The 20,446-nt window shown below is 37.8% G+C and overlaps 1 protein-coding gene across 1 annotated transcript in view; it reads right to left on the bottom strand.

Annotated features, from left to right (window-relative positions):
* Nucleotides 1–1,054: 1,054 nt before the first annotated feature.
* Nucleotides 1,055–20,446, bottom strand: part of ppm1kb (protein phosphatase, Mg2+/Mn2+ dependent 1Kb) — a 41,532-nt gene continuing 22,140 nt past the window's right edge. Inside the window, exons 4-7 of the mRNA XM_043674352.2 lie at nucleotides 11,677–11,842; nucleotides 11,340–11,484; nucleotides 9,253–9,387; nucleotides 1,055–5,559 (exon numbers count right to left, since the gene is read on the bottom strand). Of these exons, the coding sequence (XP_043530287.1) occupies nucleotides 5,428–5,559; nucleotides 9,253–9,387; nucleotides 11,340–11,484; nucleotides 11,677–11,842 (578 nt within the window). The 3' untranslated portion in view covers nucleotides 1,055–5,427. The remainder of the gene's footprint in view (nucleotides 5,560–9,252; nucleotides 9,388–11,339; nucleotides 11,485–11,676; nucleotides 11,843–20,446) is intronic.

Genomic DNA, 20,446 nt, shown 5'->3' with positions numbered 1-20,446 from the left:
CTTATAAAAATGTCATGCATTAATTGATCCAACTCATTCTCTTATTTTCTTGAAAGGTTACCAACATATTCTAAAGTTTTAGCCTTCCCCCACACCCTCTCCATATTGATACACAGATGTCAGAAAGTACAAATGTTATGAAATGTTGGGTGTACACAGTCACATAGCTAACTTGTTTCCTCACATTATTCCTCCTTTTATAACTATAAATTGCCCCCGTTTTCTGGCGATTTATACTGGAGTACCATCCTACTGTTGAGCATTGCCCTGGTAGTAAAACAAAGAATGAGTTACGATCGGCACCACTTATAACCACAACATGTCCATGTGCTTGAACCTAAACTTGTGGTCTTGAAATGCAGTCATTATTGTACATAGTTTTTTGAATTTGATCTTTAGGTGACAACAGAATAGGAATAGACAATTCAGCCAGAAGCTCTATCATTCATTTGGATTAAAGCTGGTCTGAGCCGCAATTCCATTTAAGACATTAGCTTTATATCCCTAATAACCTTGCCCCAAGTAAAAATAGTGAAAAAAATTTCCAACTGAACCAGCATTCAGGTCTTTAGGAGGCTGGATTTTGAATAATCTTTGTAAATGACTGCCACACATGATTTGACTCCTCAAAGGATTAACCTCCAGTTTTAAGATCATGTCTGCTTTGTATTTCTCCCCACCACAGAAAATGATATCTGTATCTGCTCTCTAGAGATCTTTCAAAATCTTACTGGATACTATAGGCTTACCAACTGCTATGCAACTCTTACGCACAGCTTTAAGAAACATTCTGGTAAATAGAATGTGTTATCCAGTGCTACTGTACTGTTCATTAATGAGCACTGACCAGTGTTTTTCAATTTAGCATCCTAATTTTAATTTTGTCAAGGCTTTGAGAGATATTGTACTAAATGTTTACTCCACGGAAACAGCAAGTTTTGGGATGAGAAGAATCATCCCAAACAGAAAAAGAGGATAATTGGGAATGAATAACAATTGCTCACAACATTCAACCCATTTAAGAATTTTGTGTGGTTTAAAATCACATGCAAAATTATATGTAAATAATTTTATTTGAATATTCTCAAATGTTACATACAGCTTACATTTTTCACAGTTACTGTACACAGCAGTACATGCTGTTTTCATCATGCATTACCCAAAACATCTACAATTCAAACTTGAAAATATTTGCATCACAGCCAATATCATACAAGCACCATCTCCCATACAGTAAATTCAAGCAGGACACTGGAAAAGGAAAAAAGGTGGGAAATCTAATAATTTGGTCAGGTTGATATGAAAACCTTTGAAGTTCAGGCTTCTAATACAAATAAAATAAATCAATTACAAATATATGAAAAGTAATCACACTATCAATTAATAGATGTTGTAATACACATTCATTTGGCAAATTCCGTCAATGATGGTTGCACGTACTAAAACTAGACCGGACAAATGATAAAAGAAAAATCTTGAAAAAAAAAGACTACATATGCAGCACTGCTCCAGTTTTAATGAATCCGACATACAGTTGCTTTCACATTCTATTTGGCTTACTTGCTGCTCTACATTAAATAAGATACTGACTGACTGATTTGATCCAAATGTGATACCAGGTACTTACGTCAATAAAAAAAAAACTTCATTCACAGCAAGTTCTTCTCAGAATTGACTTGCTAGAGAGCTTAAAATAACTCATTGGCTTGCTAGGCCTCTTCAGAGGGTAGTTAAATGTCAAACATGTTGGTATGGATTAATAATATAGGTATATTGAATACAGATATCTAGGGCTCCTTGTGCGGCAGGGTAGTGTCCATACCTCTGGGCAAGGAGGTCTGGGCTCAAGTCCCACCTGCTCCAGAGGTAGGTCATAACATCTTTGAACAGGGTAATTAGGAAATATCCAAAATCAGTAGGTTTCCTTCTCTTAAAAAAAAACCCGATGAATCAGTTGAATGTAAGACACAATCTGACATCTTCATTGTCATGAACCAATATCTTCAAAATGAAACTGTGGGATGAACTTGAATTGTCTGGATTATCGCTTCAGTAATGTCTCCATTCTACCAACATCCCTGAAAGATGGCAAAATACAACCAATACGTTCCAGATGTACTGCCCTCAGGATAAATAAGATACAGACAATATTATAAGCCTTGTTTTTATAAGCACACAAATTATTGCTCACTAGTTCCACAAAAGCTAAAAATGATCATTTTGTTTTGTGTGTAATGTCTGCTAAGAAGTTAAGCACCACTGAATAACGATTGAGGTGAATCATTAAAATTACTGATTTCATTTCATTAGATCCATCACTAGTTCACATTTGCACAACTTTGCAATCAATTAGTGATATCAAAACACAGATGGGTACTGAGTGCAATAAGCAGACAAACTTACAGCAACACTACAGCTAGTGTGGCAAAGCAATAGAACAGAGTATATTATGCTAAATACAGTTATAGTTTGTTCTGTTATATTTCATAGTTCTTGGTTTCATTGACCAATATGGTGTTTTTCTGGAACGAAGTGTTTGGGTTTTGGGAGCTGCAGACAAGGCATATAAAATTGAATATTTTCTGATTCCAGTACATTTCTATATATTGAAAGCATCTATGCATTAAACAATGCAATACATACCCAACAGAAACTTTTAAAATGAATAGATTTCCTTCCAAATAAACATCCAAAATATTCACAAGAAGTCGAATTCATTGCTGTACCTTACAAAGAGCAATCCTTTAGATGAATACAATGTACATTTTCCAGCACTGCCTCCAAAATGTAATCAAGCGCTGCTTTTGGGTTGCTAGGGTTTTACTGGTGTATAAAAAGACATGGTTAAAATACAAGGGCAAGATCTGTACAAAGTCAGTTCAACCATAATATAATACATATTTACCAACCAAGACAAAGATTAATGTATATTATGGATTTACTATATATAACAAATATTTACATATTATACATATTATAATACAAAACCTGGCAGAAGTACATGGATAGATTCAAGTCACAAAACATCTGGATGTGACCATTTTGAAAATTTCCCTATGTTCTATGTAATGTTCATTGCGTCAGCCAATCTAAGGATTTCGCTTCTAATTACCTTCATGTACTAAGTGCAGAACAGTCTTTATACTAGAGAGAGAGAGACTGACAGACAGACAGACACACAGCATGTCTCTTGGGATTAAATTATATTTAAAATAGCTACTGTAGTGCATTTAGTGCTGGCATTTGCACAACTGAGGTACTGAATCTTTTCTTAATAATTCTGCAAATTTCTACCATTTCCAGTAGTAACAGATAATATGACAAGCAAGTTTGACAGTACAGAAAGGAACCGTTGAAAATATCTAGATTTTTGAGAATCACATTATTCTATAACATATTTGGCTTCTTGACAAAAAGTATGTAACTGAGGAATTACCAAAATAGATGAAAACTGCAGAAAGTCTTTTTCCTATCTCTAGTCATTCTACTTTCACATTGATTAAACTGCAACATTTCATTTACCAGTAACACCATCAAATGTAAAACCAGCGCACAATATACAGCTGGCAAAGGGACCATCCACAAACTTTCATTTTAAAATTTAGGTCAGTGTACACTATCCAGCGTTAATTCAAAAACATGAACAAATCTTGTGTGTAGAGTGATAAGGTTCTACTGTAGGATCCGGGGCAGAAAACAAGACGGAGAAAAGTAAGCAAATAAAAACTTTGCCATGGCTTACACTACCATTTTACATTATGCTTCAGAATTACGGTAAAGAATACATTCCTCTTATACATGAGTCCCCTCCTGTTCAACCTTGAAACAAATACTTTGAAAGTACTTCTCCAGTTTATTCCATAATGCCCCCAATGCCACATAAAGTTGACTAATCCTTCATCTCTCTCAAGGCATTTACACATCCCTTAATCCTCAGTAGAGGAAACATATTTAGTTCACAACTGATCTTAGTCAAATCTTTTGTAATGTAAAAGTACAAACTGTCAGAAAAAGGATTCATATTGGCCTGAGTTGCTTTAGATTCCAAAAACTCAAACTCCAGTTACTGGCAAGTTTCAATAACCCAAGCTCTCAGTTGTGTTTGCTCTCCACACACAATAAAAGACACACATGCTTGAGAATTTTGGGCACATTCAATAACAGAAAAATATGACCATGGAGAACATTCTTCCCATCTCATACTTCCTGTCATTTCCAACAATTTGTATTTAAATAATACCCTCAAAATAGAGAAAAAAGTACCAACTCACTTAACAGGCATAAATCATGCAGGCCATAGCAACTTAGCTGCCCTCCTAATTTGGGATCAAGTTGATACCTCACACCTCTCTGCTGAAACTCAAAATTAGATCCAAACCTACTACTTCAGATTTCTTAAATTCCACCTGAGACAAATGCTGGAAAAAGTAGGGCCAGAAAGGCACACCATTATATGTATATTCTGGTCTAGTTCTACACAGCCATTCCAGCAGTGACATCGGGAGGCACAGGTATTTGTGACAAAAATTACAAATCTTTTGACAGGCCTCATATCTATTAAAGATCAGCAGTTGAATTCTCAGTTACAGTGTCTGCCACATTTTGTTTACTATAAGGGACAAACATAAAAAAAATCTTCAAGTTCTAGTGAACGCACTTTAAAGCTCAAATTCCTTAATAGTATAGAAATATATTTCTCCCTGTGCTTTGGTCGCTATGCGTGACAGAGGAAATTAGAATACTCAGGGAAGAGTGAAAAAGCTTACATGCTTGAAAATCTTTTTGCCTGCTTAAATTAGCAAGAATGCAGCTCAAGATTAGATGGGGCAAGATTCGCTTCCACTGTATTTAAATTGCTCAAAGAGGAAGGAAAGGTTATTTCAAGTATATACTGGATAAGCTGTAGCAGTTTAATGGGGTCCAACTCAAATAAACAAATATCCCTTTCCCTGATTTCCAACACTGGATAATAACATGCAGTTCTTGTACTCAACAAACCTACTTGTTTCAATGCCAAAACTGAAAACACACTTGAACGGGCACAAATTGTCTTTGTACTGTTGCACCAAGATTAATACAACCAGTTACTGTGACTTACAACACAAGCATTTAAGAATTTATACAACGCAAATTTTATTGCAGCTAAACAGGCATCTAAAGTGATCAATTAGTGAAATGTCAATACCTCTACCAGTTTTGCTACAAAGATAACTTTTCTGTCCAGTTATTAAACTCGTTGTTAAAATAACAGAGCAATGTTTTAATTGTACATCTGGCGAGCTGTCTTCATTCACATTACAGGCTTTGACAGAATGAGTTTTTACCAAACGGAAAAGCGAAAGTATATGGTCTTTGAAAGTGGTCTTAAAATAGATAATTTTGAAAACTGGATTGCAAGTGGGCAGCACAGACTATAGCCTTTCCATTTCATGCCCATCTTCCACTTGAGACAAAGCTTCGGCTGAAAGAAAAGCTGGTGCCAGTGTTTTTGTGCTTTCCCCACGCACCAAATGGAATTACAATAACAGTACTGTTATCTTCTGCACCATAGTGCAGTGCCTGCAACAGAGGAGAAGAATATTATTAAACTACACAAGTAAAATGCTTCTGTGAGTCAGACTTCTTTTTAAACAAACTTTAGTTCATTTCAGCTATGACTGCCTCTACACAGTGCCCAATCTTGTTTCCTTGCTATGCAGAAGCAAAGTAAACAGGAGAAAGCAAACCACTCGCGGCAGTTTGTATTAGTTAAATAATGGCAAATCTGTACCTTAATTCCATTTAATTTCAGATTCCTAATACATCAAAATGTCTGCAAAACAAAATCTTCACCACATCCCATTCAAGTCCTCTTTGAATTTACACTCTTATCCTTCCAACAGAAAACTTTGCGGCTCTTATCACTGGCAATTCTATCAAATTTGCCTTCTCTCAGTGTCTTTGTACCTGTGATCTTAACCTCTGATAAGCCATCTGCATTCAATGTCTGATTTCCCCTACCATGCGCTTTAAAAATCTGTATCCTGATTTACATCAACTATTGATGGGGAAATTAACTCTCCCATCCCAATCTTGCCAACAACCTCACTCTTAAAATTTTTAATTCTCAATATCTGATCCTCCATCATTACAATTCCAACATCTACTTTTATTTCACCTAAGTGTGCTTACTTCTTAATTTGCAAATAAAATTATTCCCTCTAGTTCAGCTGCACTCTTCCCAATCACGAATTTGAAAGGTGAATCGTGAGCAAGATAGTAATGCTACTGGTCCATTGTTAAATTTGGCACAACCAAGACAAGCACTATTACATATCTATCTTCAGGTAAAACTATACATTTTTGTCATTCACTCTGAGCATGGGGTGAACCTTAGACTCTTTACTGCTGTAGCTCTCAACCATAACCAATACCAAGTGCTTCTCCACCAAGACAAAGACCAGCTGTACAGTTGCCTCCATTCTGTTCCCATTTCCTCACTCTCAGCCACCCACATAATACAGTATGTCTGCAGCTGCTATTCCACCCACTACAGCCTCACATAGTAAAGCTCTTCTATTCTCTTCCGATCAAACTTGCAACCTTTTTTGGGTAACGCAAAATTAATTTAACTGCCTAGGCCCTTGAAATGTGTCTGCCAGACTATGCAGATGCAGCAATTTTAAAGTCTCTATGCACTGTCTGAATGGGAATATCTGTAGGCTGTTTCCTACAGTCATATCACTTTTCCCTTCAAAAATCACTATTAGTGCCATACATGATTAAAGTTCCAGCCTAAGTTAAACAAACTCCCAACCTTCATTCTATGATCTGTGAAATTTTGTCACTTAACAGCTCTGTGCCCGATTTGTCTTAAACAAATCTGAATCCCTCAAGTTCACAGGTTACTCTTTATCAAATTACCAAAATTGCTCTAACCAGATTGTAAACAATAATAGGCAATGTAGAACAAACGCTACAACAGGTTCACCAATTCTTTGCCTTATGCTCCTTTTCAGCATAGCTTCACTTTAAGAGAATTAGGTTTTGGAGTTTATCTTAGAACTCACATTTTTTCTTAAATTTAAACTTTTGAACTACTTGCACACAAAAATTGACTGTGGCTCAATTTGCGCTTAAAATCAAGGAATCCTTCCTCCTTCACCTTTGTTTGCCTTTTACCTTTTGTCAAAACACCACTTTAGAAAACTGAATATTCTGCTTTGTGCTGTTGGTTTCTCTTCCCTGTGGTTTTGTGAACTTTTACAAGAGTTTGGTTCTACACCAGAAACAGTTTGCATTTGTTCCAGTCTTGGATTTAGCTTGTTCTTTCTTCAGCTGCTCTCCAGCCTTTGCATTGTCTTACAATATCATTAGTAAAATGCTGAAGAACTGGCAAAGGTGTATTTTGCAAGCATATGTCCTCACTAGCGTAGTCAGTTACATTAAAGGTGTGGACTGCGATAATTCTGGGCTGCAACAGTCCCAGTTAAGTTAGGTGGGTGGGTCAGAATCAGAGACATAGTTCATTTGATCCAATCACCGAGGGTCCCCCATTTGGTCGGAAATGGAGGCTCCCAGTACCTGCATCTATATATCCTGTCGTGCGTACAAAGCAGGCATCTTCCGGAGTCAGAAACAGACCTAGCTAAAAAATGGAGAAAGTGAGGACTGCAGATGCTGGAGATCAGAGCTTAAAAATGTGTTGCTGGAAAAGCGCAGCAGGCCAGGCAGCATCAAAGGAACAGGAGAATCGATGTTTCGGACATAAGCCCTTCTTCAGGAATGGAGAAGAAATTCAGGAATTCCTGAAGAAGGGCTTATGCCCGAAACATCGATTCTCCTGTTCCTTTGATGCTGCCTGGCCTGCTGCGCTTTTCCAGCAACACATTTTTAAGCTCTAGCTAAAAAAATGGGACCTACAGTTTCTTCAAATATTGGTTTGCCAATATTAACTCTGAAACCTACAAGTATTTACTTACTTGCCAATTAGTCAGAAATGCTCAACAAGGAACCCTCCCTATAAGCCAGACACTTCAATAATACCATAAACAAGAAGCAGTTGAAGAAATACAAATCTGAAATCAAATAGAATCGAGCAAATTCCACCAGGGTCAGTTTCTGAGTGCTGTTACGCAACCAGCACTTTAACATTTTAGTAGATCTATGCAAATAACACAATCATGTATCACATATTCAAAAGACTGCAGCTTGAAGTTCCAGTGGGACCTGATTAATTTTGGGGCCATGGTGAGTATGGATTTTAACATAGAACTCATTGCGTATTATCACTAGGATTTGAAAAAAAGGACATGTTTATGGATTGCAGAGGGCTCCCTATTAACAATTCTGAATAATTTATTGTTGGAAGTAATTACTCTGATGAGGTGAGTTATCAGGCAAGAAATTGTTCAGTTACACATCAACACTCAATGTATTCATCATAGGTTTAAAATACTATATCGTACGTAAATTAGACACCCCTCTTCTTTGAGGGGCTATGGTCACACAGAAATATTCTCCAAAATATTAATATACGCCTTATTCCAAATATTCCAGTTATGTCACAGTACTTTTTAAACATTAAGTATCAGTATAGATCAGTTAGGTCAAATATCCCATTTCTGACTTGCAAATTCCAGGAGTAATAACTTTCACCTAACCAGTTTGGCTGAAAACTGGTCCATAACTATTCTCCAAAAGAGGACTTTATCTTGGTGACTCTTGAAAAAGATTTTATATTTTTAAAAATCAGCACTTAACTTTTTTATACTTATATTTATTTCAATATTCTCAGCTACAATCTTTTAACTGAAGACTTTCAAAGGTAAAACATATATACTATATGCTCGGCTTCAGTTAAAAAAAAAGAAATTATAGGCAAAGTTGTTCTTAATTGGACTATTCAATTCAGGTTAAAGTAACAAATGATTTTTTTTAAAGAAGGTCAGATATGGGCATCACTGATAGGCTAGCACTTATTGTCTATCCCTGAATGCTCTCAAGAACTTAAAATTAATACATGGCTTTTGAGTTCATTTACAAAAAAACCCTTATAGACTCAAATACCATATATTGTTCACTTGAGGTAAACAGAGATGATTACATTAGCACATGAAGTATAAAGACAAATAGATGTAAGCATAAAAGTAAACAGTTCAACCATTAAAATAATCTTGCTTTCAAGACAGGCTGTTATATGAATGGATATTCTAGCACACAGGTAAATGCAAACGAAACAAACGGCACATGATTACATCAAGTTCCATTTACCTGTTCAACAATAACCTGAGCAGCCTCTATTGGATCATGACATTGACTGATGTGATCACAAATCTCTTGACTATTCATGATAAAGTTAATCCCATCTGTTGTTAGAACTAAAAAAGCATCATCTCCATGTTGCAGCTGCAGAAACAGTTTAAAAAAAAACAAATTACAGAAGGAGAAGCCCTGCTGTACAATTGTACAGAGGAATATATTATATGAAATTCATCCTCTCCCCCAATGTTTCTTGAAATTGCCAACTAGGATACAGTTTCACAGGCACTAACAACCCTCAAATAGTTTGCCCACATGGTTCTCAGCTTTGACAGAGAACAGAAATTCTCAATGGATAAAAAATGATTACAGGGCCTAATCCTGTTGTAATTCAACATCAATTCAGGAACATTCCTGCTCAAATCAGCAGACAGTCTCCTTCGGGAGGACATTGCGTCTTTTTTGTCTTTTTTGACTTGGAACACTGAAGCCCTGGTTGAAAGTAATTCAGTCAGTATAGTTTGGCGTTGGAACCGAGGACCTTTTTATTCTGTATGACTTGGCACAATACTAAGTAGCGCCTTTGCCAAGTGAACAATCGCAACATTCTGAAATTATTTTTCTGGATGCTTCAGTATGCAATCCCAACAAAGTCATCCAAGTTCAATGCGCTCCATCCTAACAGAAAAAGCAGTATTCTAGTTTAGTTATATGCAATTCTAGGGATACAATTATTAGTCATAGTCATACAGCATGGAAACAGACCCTTAGGTCCAACCAGTCAATGCTGACCATGTTTCTAAACTAAATAGTCCCACCTGACTCTGCTTGGCCCACATCCTGCCAAACCCTTCCCATTCATGAACTTATCTAGATGTCTTTTAAACGTTGTGACCGTACCTTCATCCGTACATTCTCTGATAGTTCATTCAACATACAAACTACATCGTATATAAAAAAAGTTGTCCTTTTTAAAATATTTCTTCTCTCACCTACAAAAAAAAGCCTCCTAGTTTTGAATTCCCCCCACCCAAGGAAAAAGACCCTTGTCATTAACCTTATTTATGTCTCTCGTGATTTTATAAACCTCAATAAGGGGACAGCCCTCAACTTCCAAAGCAACAGTGAAGGAAGTCTCAGAGTCAGAGATATACAGTATGGAAACAGATCCTTCAGTCCAACTTGCCCATGCCAACCAGATATCCTAAATTAATCCAGTCCCATTTGCCAGCATTTGGCCCATATCCCTCTAAACCTTTCCTATTCATATACCCATCCAGATGACTTTTAAGTGTTGTAATCTTATAGCCTCCACCACTTCCTCTGGCAGCTCATTCCATACACGCACAACCCTCTGTGTGAAAAAGTTGCCCCTTATGTCCCTTTTATATCTTTCCCCTCTCACCTTAAACCTATACCCTCTAGTTTTGAACTCCCCCATCCCAGGGAAAATACCTTGCTGATTTACCCTATCCATGCCCCACGTGGTTTTATAAACCACTACAAGGTCATCCCTCAGCGTCCAATGCTCCAGGGAAAATATCCACAGCTTATTCAGTCTCTCTCCATATAGCTCAAACCCTTCAAACCTCTTTCCAATCTATTTTTATATCTCAACCCCTCCAATCCCAGCAACATCCTGGTAAATCTTTTCTGAACACTCTGCAGTTTAACAATGTTCTTCCTATAACAGAGCTGAAAATGTGTTGCTGGAAAAGCGCAGCAGGTCAGGCAGCATCCAAGGAACAGGAGAATCGACGTTTCGGGCATAAGCCCTTCTTCAGCAACACATTTTCAGCTCTGATCTCCAGCATCTGCAGCCCTCACTTTCTCCTCTTCCTATAACAGGGCAACCAGAACTGCACAAAGTACTCCAGAACAGGCCTCACCAATGCTCTGTACAACCTCAACATGGCCTTCCAAATACAGATTACTTTCAAGAAAATTCAGATTGATTTAATATGTTCATGGAAATTTAAAAATACTGTAAATTAAGTTGGCCCAAGAAATGCAAATTTTTAATCTTCAACTTGGATTAGAGAAGAGATGGAATGCCAAAAGGGACGTATATAATTATGGTCTGCAGTACGCAGACTCACCTTAATCCGTCTGGTCTCTGGCTCAGCGATGACTCCAACGGACCTTAAAGCTAGATCACCTATACTGCGTGTCATAGCCAATCTCCCATTTACATGTGGTTGGCCCAGACTGTTCCAGGCAACAAATCCACCACATTTCTTAATCCTGTCAAATACAATAAAGTAGAAGGTAACAAATATTGTCCACACCTACACAAAGTACTAAGTGAAACACCAAGCGCTGATATAGAACAATGATTTCTTGTACTTAGCATTTTTAAATTTCAGTAAATTTGCAGATTAACATCAAGTATACATCATAATGACTAGATTATTTGTATCAAGACTTCAATGTTACCTTTCCCTCTCATCTTTCCGTTCTGGAGTGTGGTCTTCAGTCAGTCGCTTATATTTCCCCTTACGACAAAGAATTGCCCGGCTATCACCCACACTTGCTACCACAAGCTCAATGCTATCACGTAACAGAGCCACAGTGGCAGTTGTCCCCGACGAAAGGAAAGAGACTAAAATTATCAGAAAACAGACTTAGAAAACATGCAGTATGCAACACTTTGTAAACATCAACATTTAAAATAATGATGTTCAAAACTACTGTTCAATATTAAGCATCATACATTATATTAGATCTGATAAAAATACAGCATGCAGACATTAAAAAGTAATTAAACTAAAAATAAATGGAAATTATACTTTGGTAACAGGGCTCAATGCTTAACGTACCTTACATAAAGCACAAGGGCAATAGTAGGAAATATGTTATTCTTAGTTTAAAAATACAGAGAACTAGATAAGTTAATAAATTTCTTGAGAACTGCAACAAGTTTGAAAATACTAATAATATTTGGAGCAAGCACAGTTTCCACTTAGCATTAGGCCCTGTTGTAACAATGTAGAAACAATTACAGGAGTCAACATAACTAGAAAGCTAAATTTAAGAACAAACACCATGAAATGCTCAATTAAGTATACTATGTAGCAGGTATTTTTAAACTGCTGCTTTGAGATGTTTGGAGGCATTCACTTGTAAAAACGGTTTCAAATATTTTTCTGCAATTTAGATCAGAAAATGTCCAAACTGGACCATTTCCCAATCTTCGAAAGTTTGACTTTTGGACTTCCATTGCAATACCATTAAACATCAAGAGCAGTGACAGGGAAAATAAAGCAAGCTATTCACTACAGAGGCACAGGAAGCTTTCCCATAAAGGCAAGTTACTTCAACACCATTTTCACAAGATATATAAAGATGGAGATAGGGGAAAGTACTGGTAGCACAAAGCATTCTTTATGTACTTTTCCCCACTTTAAGTATAAGCAACCCAAGTAAAAATGGAGAAAAATGGATATGGGAAGTGAGACTTTTAATAATCACAACTCAACTTTTATTCGGGATTCATATCCTACTCGACTTCAGTCAAATATACCTAATTTATTAGCAATTTAGGGATTTTAAGATACTTAAACATGTGCATTTAAAGATAGATCGGGGGAAACAAAAAAAAGGCTTCTGCTTCATCTACATGTGTAATGAGGCAAATTTGATTAAGGAACTTAAGGTAAAGGAACCCTTAGGAGGCAGTGGCCACAAAATGATAGAACTCACCATATAGTTTGAGAGGAAGAAGCTGCAATCAAATGTAAGGGTATTACAATCGAGTAAAGGTAGCAACAAAGATATGAGGGAGGAGCAGGGCAGAGTTGATTGGAAGGGAAGCTGAGCAGGGAAGACGGCAGAGCAACAATGGCAGAAGTTTCTCGGGCCAATTGAGGAGGCACAGCAGAAAGTTTTCCCAAAGATGAAGATACATACTAAGAGGAGGATGAGGCAACCCATGGCTGACAATAGAAGTCAAGGATGTCACAATAGCAAAAGGGAAAGCATACAATGCAGTGAAGTTTAGTGGGAAGCCAGAGAATTGGGAAGCCTTTATAAACTAGCAGAGGGTAACCAAAATAAAAACCAAAAGGTGGGAAGACGGGGGAAAACGATGAAATATGAGGGAAAGCTAGCTAGTAATAAAGAAGATTGCAAGAATTTTTATAAAAATACGTATAAGAAAGGTAAGGAACGGGCAAGAGTGGACATTGGCCCACTGGAAAATGAGGCTGGAGAAGTAACGGAGAACAAAGAAATTGCAGAGGAGGTTGAATAGTGTTTTGCATAACTTCCACACCAGCAGCATACCAGAACTTGAAGATAATCACGGGGCACAGGTGGTTATTACTAAGGAGAAGGTGCTGAGGAACCCGAAAAGGTCAGAGACAAATAAATCATCTGGACCATGTGGACTGTACCCGAGAGTTCAGAGGAGACAGCTGAGGAGATTGTACAGGTATTGGTGTTGATCTTTCAGGAATCACTGGAGTAAGGGGGACTCCCAGAGGACTGTAAAATGGCTAATGTAACACCGCTGTTTAAGAATCGAGGAAGGCAGAAGACAAAACTAAATGCCGACTGGTAAGATTTTAGCATTCATTATTAAGAATGTGATTGTGAAGTACTAGGAAGCGCATGGTAAAATATGGCAGAGTCAGCACAATTTTGAAAACAGGAGGTCACGCCTGACAAATCTGTTAGAATTCTTTGAGGAGCTAATGAGCAAGTTAGACAAAGGAGAATTAGTGGACATAATCAATTCGTACTTCCAGAAGGCCTTTGCCAAGATGCTGCACAGGAGGCTGCTAAATAAGGGGCCTTGATTTTAGGGGCAAGGTACTGGCATGAATAGAGGATTAGCTGCCTGGCAGAAAGCAGAAAGTGGGGATTAAAAAAAAGACTTTTTTAGGATGGCAGCCGATGACTACTGGAGTTATGCAGGAGTTAGTGTTGGGAGCACAACTATTTGTGTTATATATTAACAATCTGGATGAAAGAACTGAGGGCTTTGTTGCTAAGTTTGCAGATGACACCAAGATAGGTGGAAGGACTAATAGTGTTGAGGAAGAAGTGAACTTGCAGAATGACTTGGACAGGCTAACAGAGGGCACAAAAAAAATAGCATTGAAATATAATGTTGGAAAGTGTGAGGTTATGCCCTTTGGTAGGAAGAACTGAGGCAGAGGATATTTTCTAAACAAGCAAAAGTTTCAGAAATCCATAGCACAAAGGAATTTGGGAGTTCCAGTTCAGGATTCTGTTAAGGTTAATGTGCAGGTTCAGTTGGCAGTTAGGAAGGTAAATGCAATGTTAGCATTCATTTCAAGAGAGCGAGAATAAAACAGCAGAGACGTACTGCTGAGGTTGTATAAGGCTCTGTCCAGATCACATTTGGCATATTGTGAGCAATTTTGCAATTGAAATTTACAGAAGACAGAGAGGCCTGAATATCAAAGAACATTACAGCACAGTACAGGCCCTTCAGCCCTCGATGTTGTGCCGATCTGTGAAACCAAGTTGAAGCCCATCTAACCTACACTATTCCATTATCATCCACATATTTATCCAATGACCATTTAAATGCCCTTAAAGTTGGCTAGTCCACTACTGTTGCAGGCAAGGCGATCCACGCCCCTACTACTCTCTAAGTAAAGATCCTACCTCTGATATCTGTCCTATATCTATCATCCTCAATTTAAAGCTATGTCTCCTTGTGCTAGCCATCACCATCCAAGGAAAAAGGCTCTCACCGTCCACCCTGATCATCTTGTATCTCTCTATTAAGTCATCTCTAACCTTCTTTCTAATGAAAGAAACCTTGTAACAGAGAAAGTACCTCAGCCTTTCCTAATAAGAGCTTCCCTCCAAATCAGGCAACATTCTGGTAAATCTCCTCTGCACCCTTTCCAATGCTTCCACCTCCTTCCTATAATGCGGTGACCAGAATTGTATGCAATACTGCAAGTGCGGCCGCATCATTGTTTTGTACAGCTGCAATATGACCTCATGGCTCCGAAACTCAATTCCTCTACCCATAAAAGCTAACACACCATACGCCTTCTAAACAAGCCTATCAACCTGGGTGACAACTTTCAGGTATCTATGCACATGGACACCGCGATGTCTCTGCTCATCCACACTACCAAGAATCTTGCCATTAGCCCAGTACTCCATATTCCTGTTACTCCTTCCAAAGTGAATCACCTCACACTTTTCCATATTAAACTCCATTTGCCACCTCTCAGCCCAGCTCTGCAGCTTATCTACGTCCCTCTGTAACCTGCAACATCCTTCTGCACTGTGCACAATTCCACCAACCTTCGTGTCATTCGCAAATTTACTAACCCATCCTTCTACACCCTCGTGCATTTCATTTACAAAAATGACAAACATCAGTGGTCCCAAAACAGATCCTTGCAGTACACCACCAATAACTTAACTCCAGAATGAAAATTTCCCATCAACCACCATCCTCTGTCTTCTTTTAGCGAGCCAATTTCTGATCCAAACTGCTAAATCACCCTCAATCCTATGCCGGTGTACTTTCTGCAATAGCCTACCATGGGGAACCTTATTAAACGTTTTACTGAAATCCATAAACACACATCAACCACTTTACCCTCATCCACCTGTTTGGTCACCTGCTCAAAGAACTCAATAAGGTTTGTGTGACACGACCTACCCTTCACAAAAAAACAATGTTGACTCTCCCTAATAAAGTTATTCCTTTCTAGGATTTATAATCATCTATCTCTTATAATCCTTTCCAACATGGATGTGAAGATGTTGTTTCCACTAGGAGGAGAGACTAGAACCTGAGGGCACAGCCTCAGAGTGAAAGGATGACCCTTTAGAACAAAGATGAGAGGAAATTTCTTCAGCAGAGGATGGTGACTGCAAGACCCATTGCTGTAGAAAGCTGTGGAGGCCAAGTCATTGAGTATATTTAGGATAAAGTTGGATAGATTCTTGATTAGTAAGGAACTAAAGTGTTATGGAGAGAATGCAGGGGAAAGGGGTTGAGAAACATATTGGCTATGATAAAATGGTAGAGGTGACTCAAATGGCCAAATTCTGCTCCTACATTTTATGGTCTTAAATAATGCAAAGGGCTATTAACATAACAATCCTGTCCTATGTGCTTAAACAAACAAATCAAAACGTTTTCTGAAATCACCAGATGAGCACTTTTGTGCCAAGTGTTAATTTTCTGAATTACAATAAAGACTACCTTTAACTTTAAATGCCCAGTTAAATTTTCAGCATTTAGATATTAAATTTCTGTCTCCATTGATCCTGCCAAAATGATTATGTGCACATATACAGAAATGTTCCTCAGAAAAACAACATTACCTTCATGATTTCATAGACTCAACTGCACTAATTAGTTTTCTTTATATCAGTTACCCAGAATTAGATTGTGGCTAATGTGGCTTTGTCCTTCTTAAAACATTCAAATCAAATAAATGATTTTTCTAACTTACAAAACTGGTTTAAAAATGAAAGACTATGTTGTAGAAGGTGGAACAATGATATTTAACAGAGTGAAGGGCAGAAGAGAAAATTAACAGAAGTTCATTTCAAGAAGATTCTCAAATACAACTTTCAAAATAAAAATCAGAGAGAATGCTAGAAACATAGGTCAGTTAGCTGTGAGCATAATCAAAATAGGAAGGTATGTGGGGTTGTTCACAAAGGAAGGGACACGAAAGAGGAAATCGAAGATGACAGTGTGACAAATATTGTCTTTCAACGAGGTCCTTTATTCGCTTACTGTTGTAATGCAGATTCCCATTAGAAATGATGTTTGATCTATGTAATTCTATTTGCTTATTTTGTTTCTAATTTATAATATTCAGTGTCTTCTCAAAATCAATATCGTTTAGTTGTCTGAAAAGAAAAATACCTGCTCAATATAGTATACAAGAAAATACTTTTAAAAACATTCCATAACTATAAAATGCTTTACCTGCATTTAATTTCAAAATTCCTGCCGATTCTGTTAGAAAACTAAATGATTTACTAGCTGAAAAGGGTTACAAAGCAATTCCTGTATCCTTCTAGCTATACATAGACAAAATGTAAAACTGAAAAAAATTTCAAAAATGCATTACATTAACAAACAAGTTTTCCTCACATTAATATGACTAATATTACTAATTTCTTCAACAGGACTGAACACTCACTGGAGCAGATTTTATTGCATGCCATCGCTATTAATGGGACAAAGAGGATGTGAGGGACCTTCCAGTAGTCCAGGCTAGGAACCGCTGGACTCCTTCACCTGGGAGTAAAAGGGAGCAGTTCTCCTTCCACTGAAGCCCAACAAAGTGTCCAGGGCCTCCAGTTCTAGAGCTGCTGGTTCTGCGCAACAGACCAGGTACAAACTCTGCTATAGATAACACGCACACAGAGGCAAATAGGAAATTTACGCAGGGATGTCCAAACAATATCTGCAACACTGGAAATATAACAACTGGAGCTGCATGTAAATGTCCTGGCTGGTATATTTGTAATATTGAAAACAAATGTACAAAATTCACGCATCTACATGTTGCCATTGAATGTGTTCCTCGACAACCCTCTGCCAAATGGGTTAAAAATTAACAAAATAATCAGCTAATTTTCAAATTATTCTTGAATGGTGTTTTCCAAATCCCACTCATTATATTTTGAGGCACAAAATTACCTTTATTCACATTTTGTTTTTAACAGATTTATCTGCAACTCTTAAGATATTACCCAGTGTTACAGGGCAACAATAGATCATGGTAGAAATAAAAAGCAATGTTTAAAAAAATGTTAAATGTCTTTGCAGGACTTGAAGTTTTCCAAAATCTGATTTATTTTAAAGACAATATTTTTCAATAAAAATGTACATTATAAGTAGCGCAATTTAACAAATACATTGAAGAATGTTAGAAGATAGTTCTGATATCAGTGTAGATTTTGTCCATTACATTTTTTTTTTTAAAAAAAGCACAGGCTATACCAGAACACTGAATGGAAATACACCACTTTAAAGGCATTACACCAACATTTTAAAACATTTACAAAGTAATGAATCACTTTCAGTTTTGCATATGTTTAAAGCTGAGCATAATGAAATGAAGTTATTTCAAAAAATGTGTCTGGACAAATGTACAAGGAAAGATGGATGGTTAAAATCAGGAAACTGAACAGGAAAGATAGATTGCTGAAAACGACTGTCAAAATTAGAATGGAACAAAATAAAAGAGAATGCTTATAGCACCAAATAATTTCTGTGCAGCAGTTTCTAAGGTTTTAATTATTCTATACATCTTTAAACCCAAATGCATAAACCATTTGATTAAGAATGCAAATTAATCAGAACCTTGGTATAACTGTGGAGTTTTTATATATAAAGTCAATATGGAGAGCGTGGCCATAATTCGGTTACATTTAGTTTAGTGATAGAAAGTGATAGGTAGATGCCACACGGCAAGAGTTATAGATGGGGAAAGGGCAATTATAATGCGATTAGGCAAGACTTAGGAGGCATAGAATAGGGTAGCAAATTGCAGGGGATGGGGATAATCGAAATGTGGAGCTAGTTTAAGGAACAGATATTGAGTGTCCTTGATAGTTATTTCCCTGTCAGGCAGGCAGGAAGTGATAAGGTAAGGGAACTGTGTATTACTAAAGAAATTGTACCCCTTGTTAAGCGGAAGAGGGAGGCTTATGTGACGTTGAGACAAGATGGTTCAGAAGAGGTGATGCAGAGTTACAGATTAGCTAGGAAGCATTTAAAGAGAGAGTTAAGAAGAGCAAGGAGGGGATATGAGCAGTCTTTATTGGTTAGAATAAAAGGACAACCCTAAAGCTTTCTACAGGTATGTAAGGAGTAAAAGGATGACTAGGGTAGGAATAGGACCAAAGACAGAAGTGGAAAGTTGTGTGCAGACCCTGGGGAGATTGGAGAGGTGGTAAATTAATATTTCTCATCTGTTTTCAGTCAGGAAATGGAGAATATTGTAGAGGAGAAGACTGAGATGCTATTAGACTAGAAAGGATTGAGGTTAGTAAGGAGGAAGTGTTATCAATTCTAGGTGTGAAAGTAGATAAATCCCCTGGGCCATATGAGATTTATCCAAGGATTCTCTGGGAAGCTAGGGAGGAGATGGTGGAGCCTTTGGCCTTGATCTTGGAGTCGTCATTGTCTACAGGCTTAGTACCAGAGAACTGGAGGATTGCAAATGTTGTGCCCTTGTTCGAGAATGGCAGTAGAGATGACCCAGGCCTATCCAGATAGACCAGTGAACCTTTTACGTCTGTTGTAGGAAACATCCTGGGAAGGATTGTAAGAGATAGGATTTATAATCATCTAGCAAGCAATAATTTGATTGGAGATAGTCAACATGGTTTTCTCAAGGGCAAGTCATGTCTCACAAACCTCTGAGTTTTTTTGAGGTGACCAGGCATTTGGATGAAGGTAGAGCAGTTGACGTGGTGTACATGGACTTCAATAAAGCCTTTGATAAGGTTCCACATGGTAGGCTTTTGGAGAAAATGCAAAGGCATGAGATTGAGGGCGATTTAGCAGTTTGGATTAGAAACTAGCTTTCTGTAAGAAGGCAGCAAGTGGTGGTTGATGGAAAATATTCAGCCTGGAGTCCGGTTACTATTGGTGCGCCACAAGGATCTGTTTTGAGACCACTGCTGTTTGTCATTTTTATAGATAACTTAGACGCAGGCATAGGTGGATGGGTTAGTAAGTTTGCAGATGACACTGAAGTTGGTGGAATGATGGACAGTGTGGAAGAATGTTGCAGGGGAACTTGGATAAACTGCAGAATTGGCCTGAGAGGTGGCAAACGGAGGTCAATGCAGATAAACATGAGGTGATTCACTTTAGGAAGAATAACAGGAAGGAAGAATACTGGGTCAATGGAAAGATTCTTGGTAGTATGGATATGCAGAGGGAGCTTCGTATCCATGTACATAACTCCCTGGAAGATGCCACTCAGGTTGATAGTGCTGTTAAGAAGGCATATGGTATGTTAGGTTTTATTGGGAGAGAGATTGAATTCCGGAGCCATAATGTTATGCTGCAACTGTACAAAACGCCAGTGCAGCCTCACTTGGAATATTGTGTATAGTCCTGGTCGCCCCATTACAGGATGTGGAAGCATTGGGAAAGGTGCAGAGGATGTTGCCTGGTCTGGAGGGAAGGTCTTATGAGGAAAAGCTGAGGGACTTGGATCTGTTC

The sequence above is a fragment of the Chiloscyllium plagiosum genome, unplaced genomic scaffold (genome assembly GCF_037043375.1).
Source record: "Chiloscyllium plagiosum isolate Xiang-an unplaced genomic scaffold, Cpla_swu_hap1 HiC_scaffold_36, whole genome shotgun sequence".
Classification (NCBI taxonomy): Eukaryota; Metazoa; Chordata; class Chondrichthyes; order Orectolobiformes; family Hemiscylliidae; genus Chiloscyllium; species Chiloscyllium plagiosum.
This window is presented reverse-complemented; position numbering and strand designations above follow the sequence as displayed.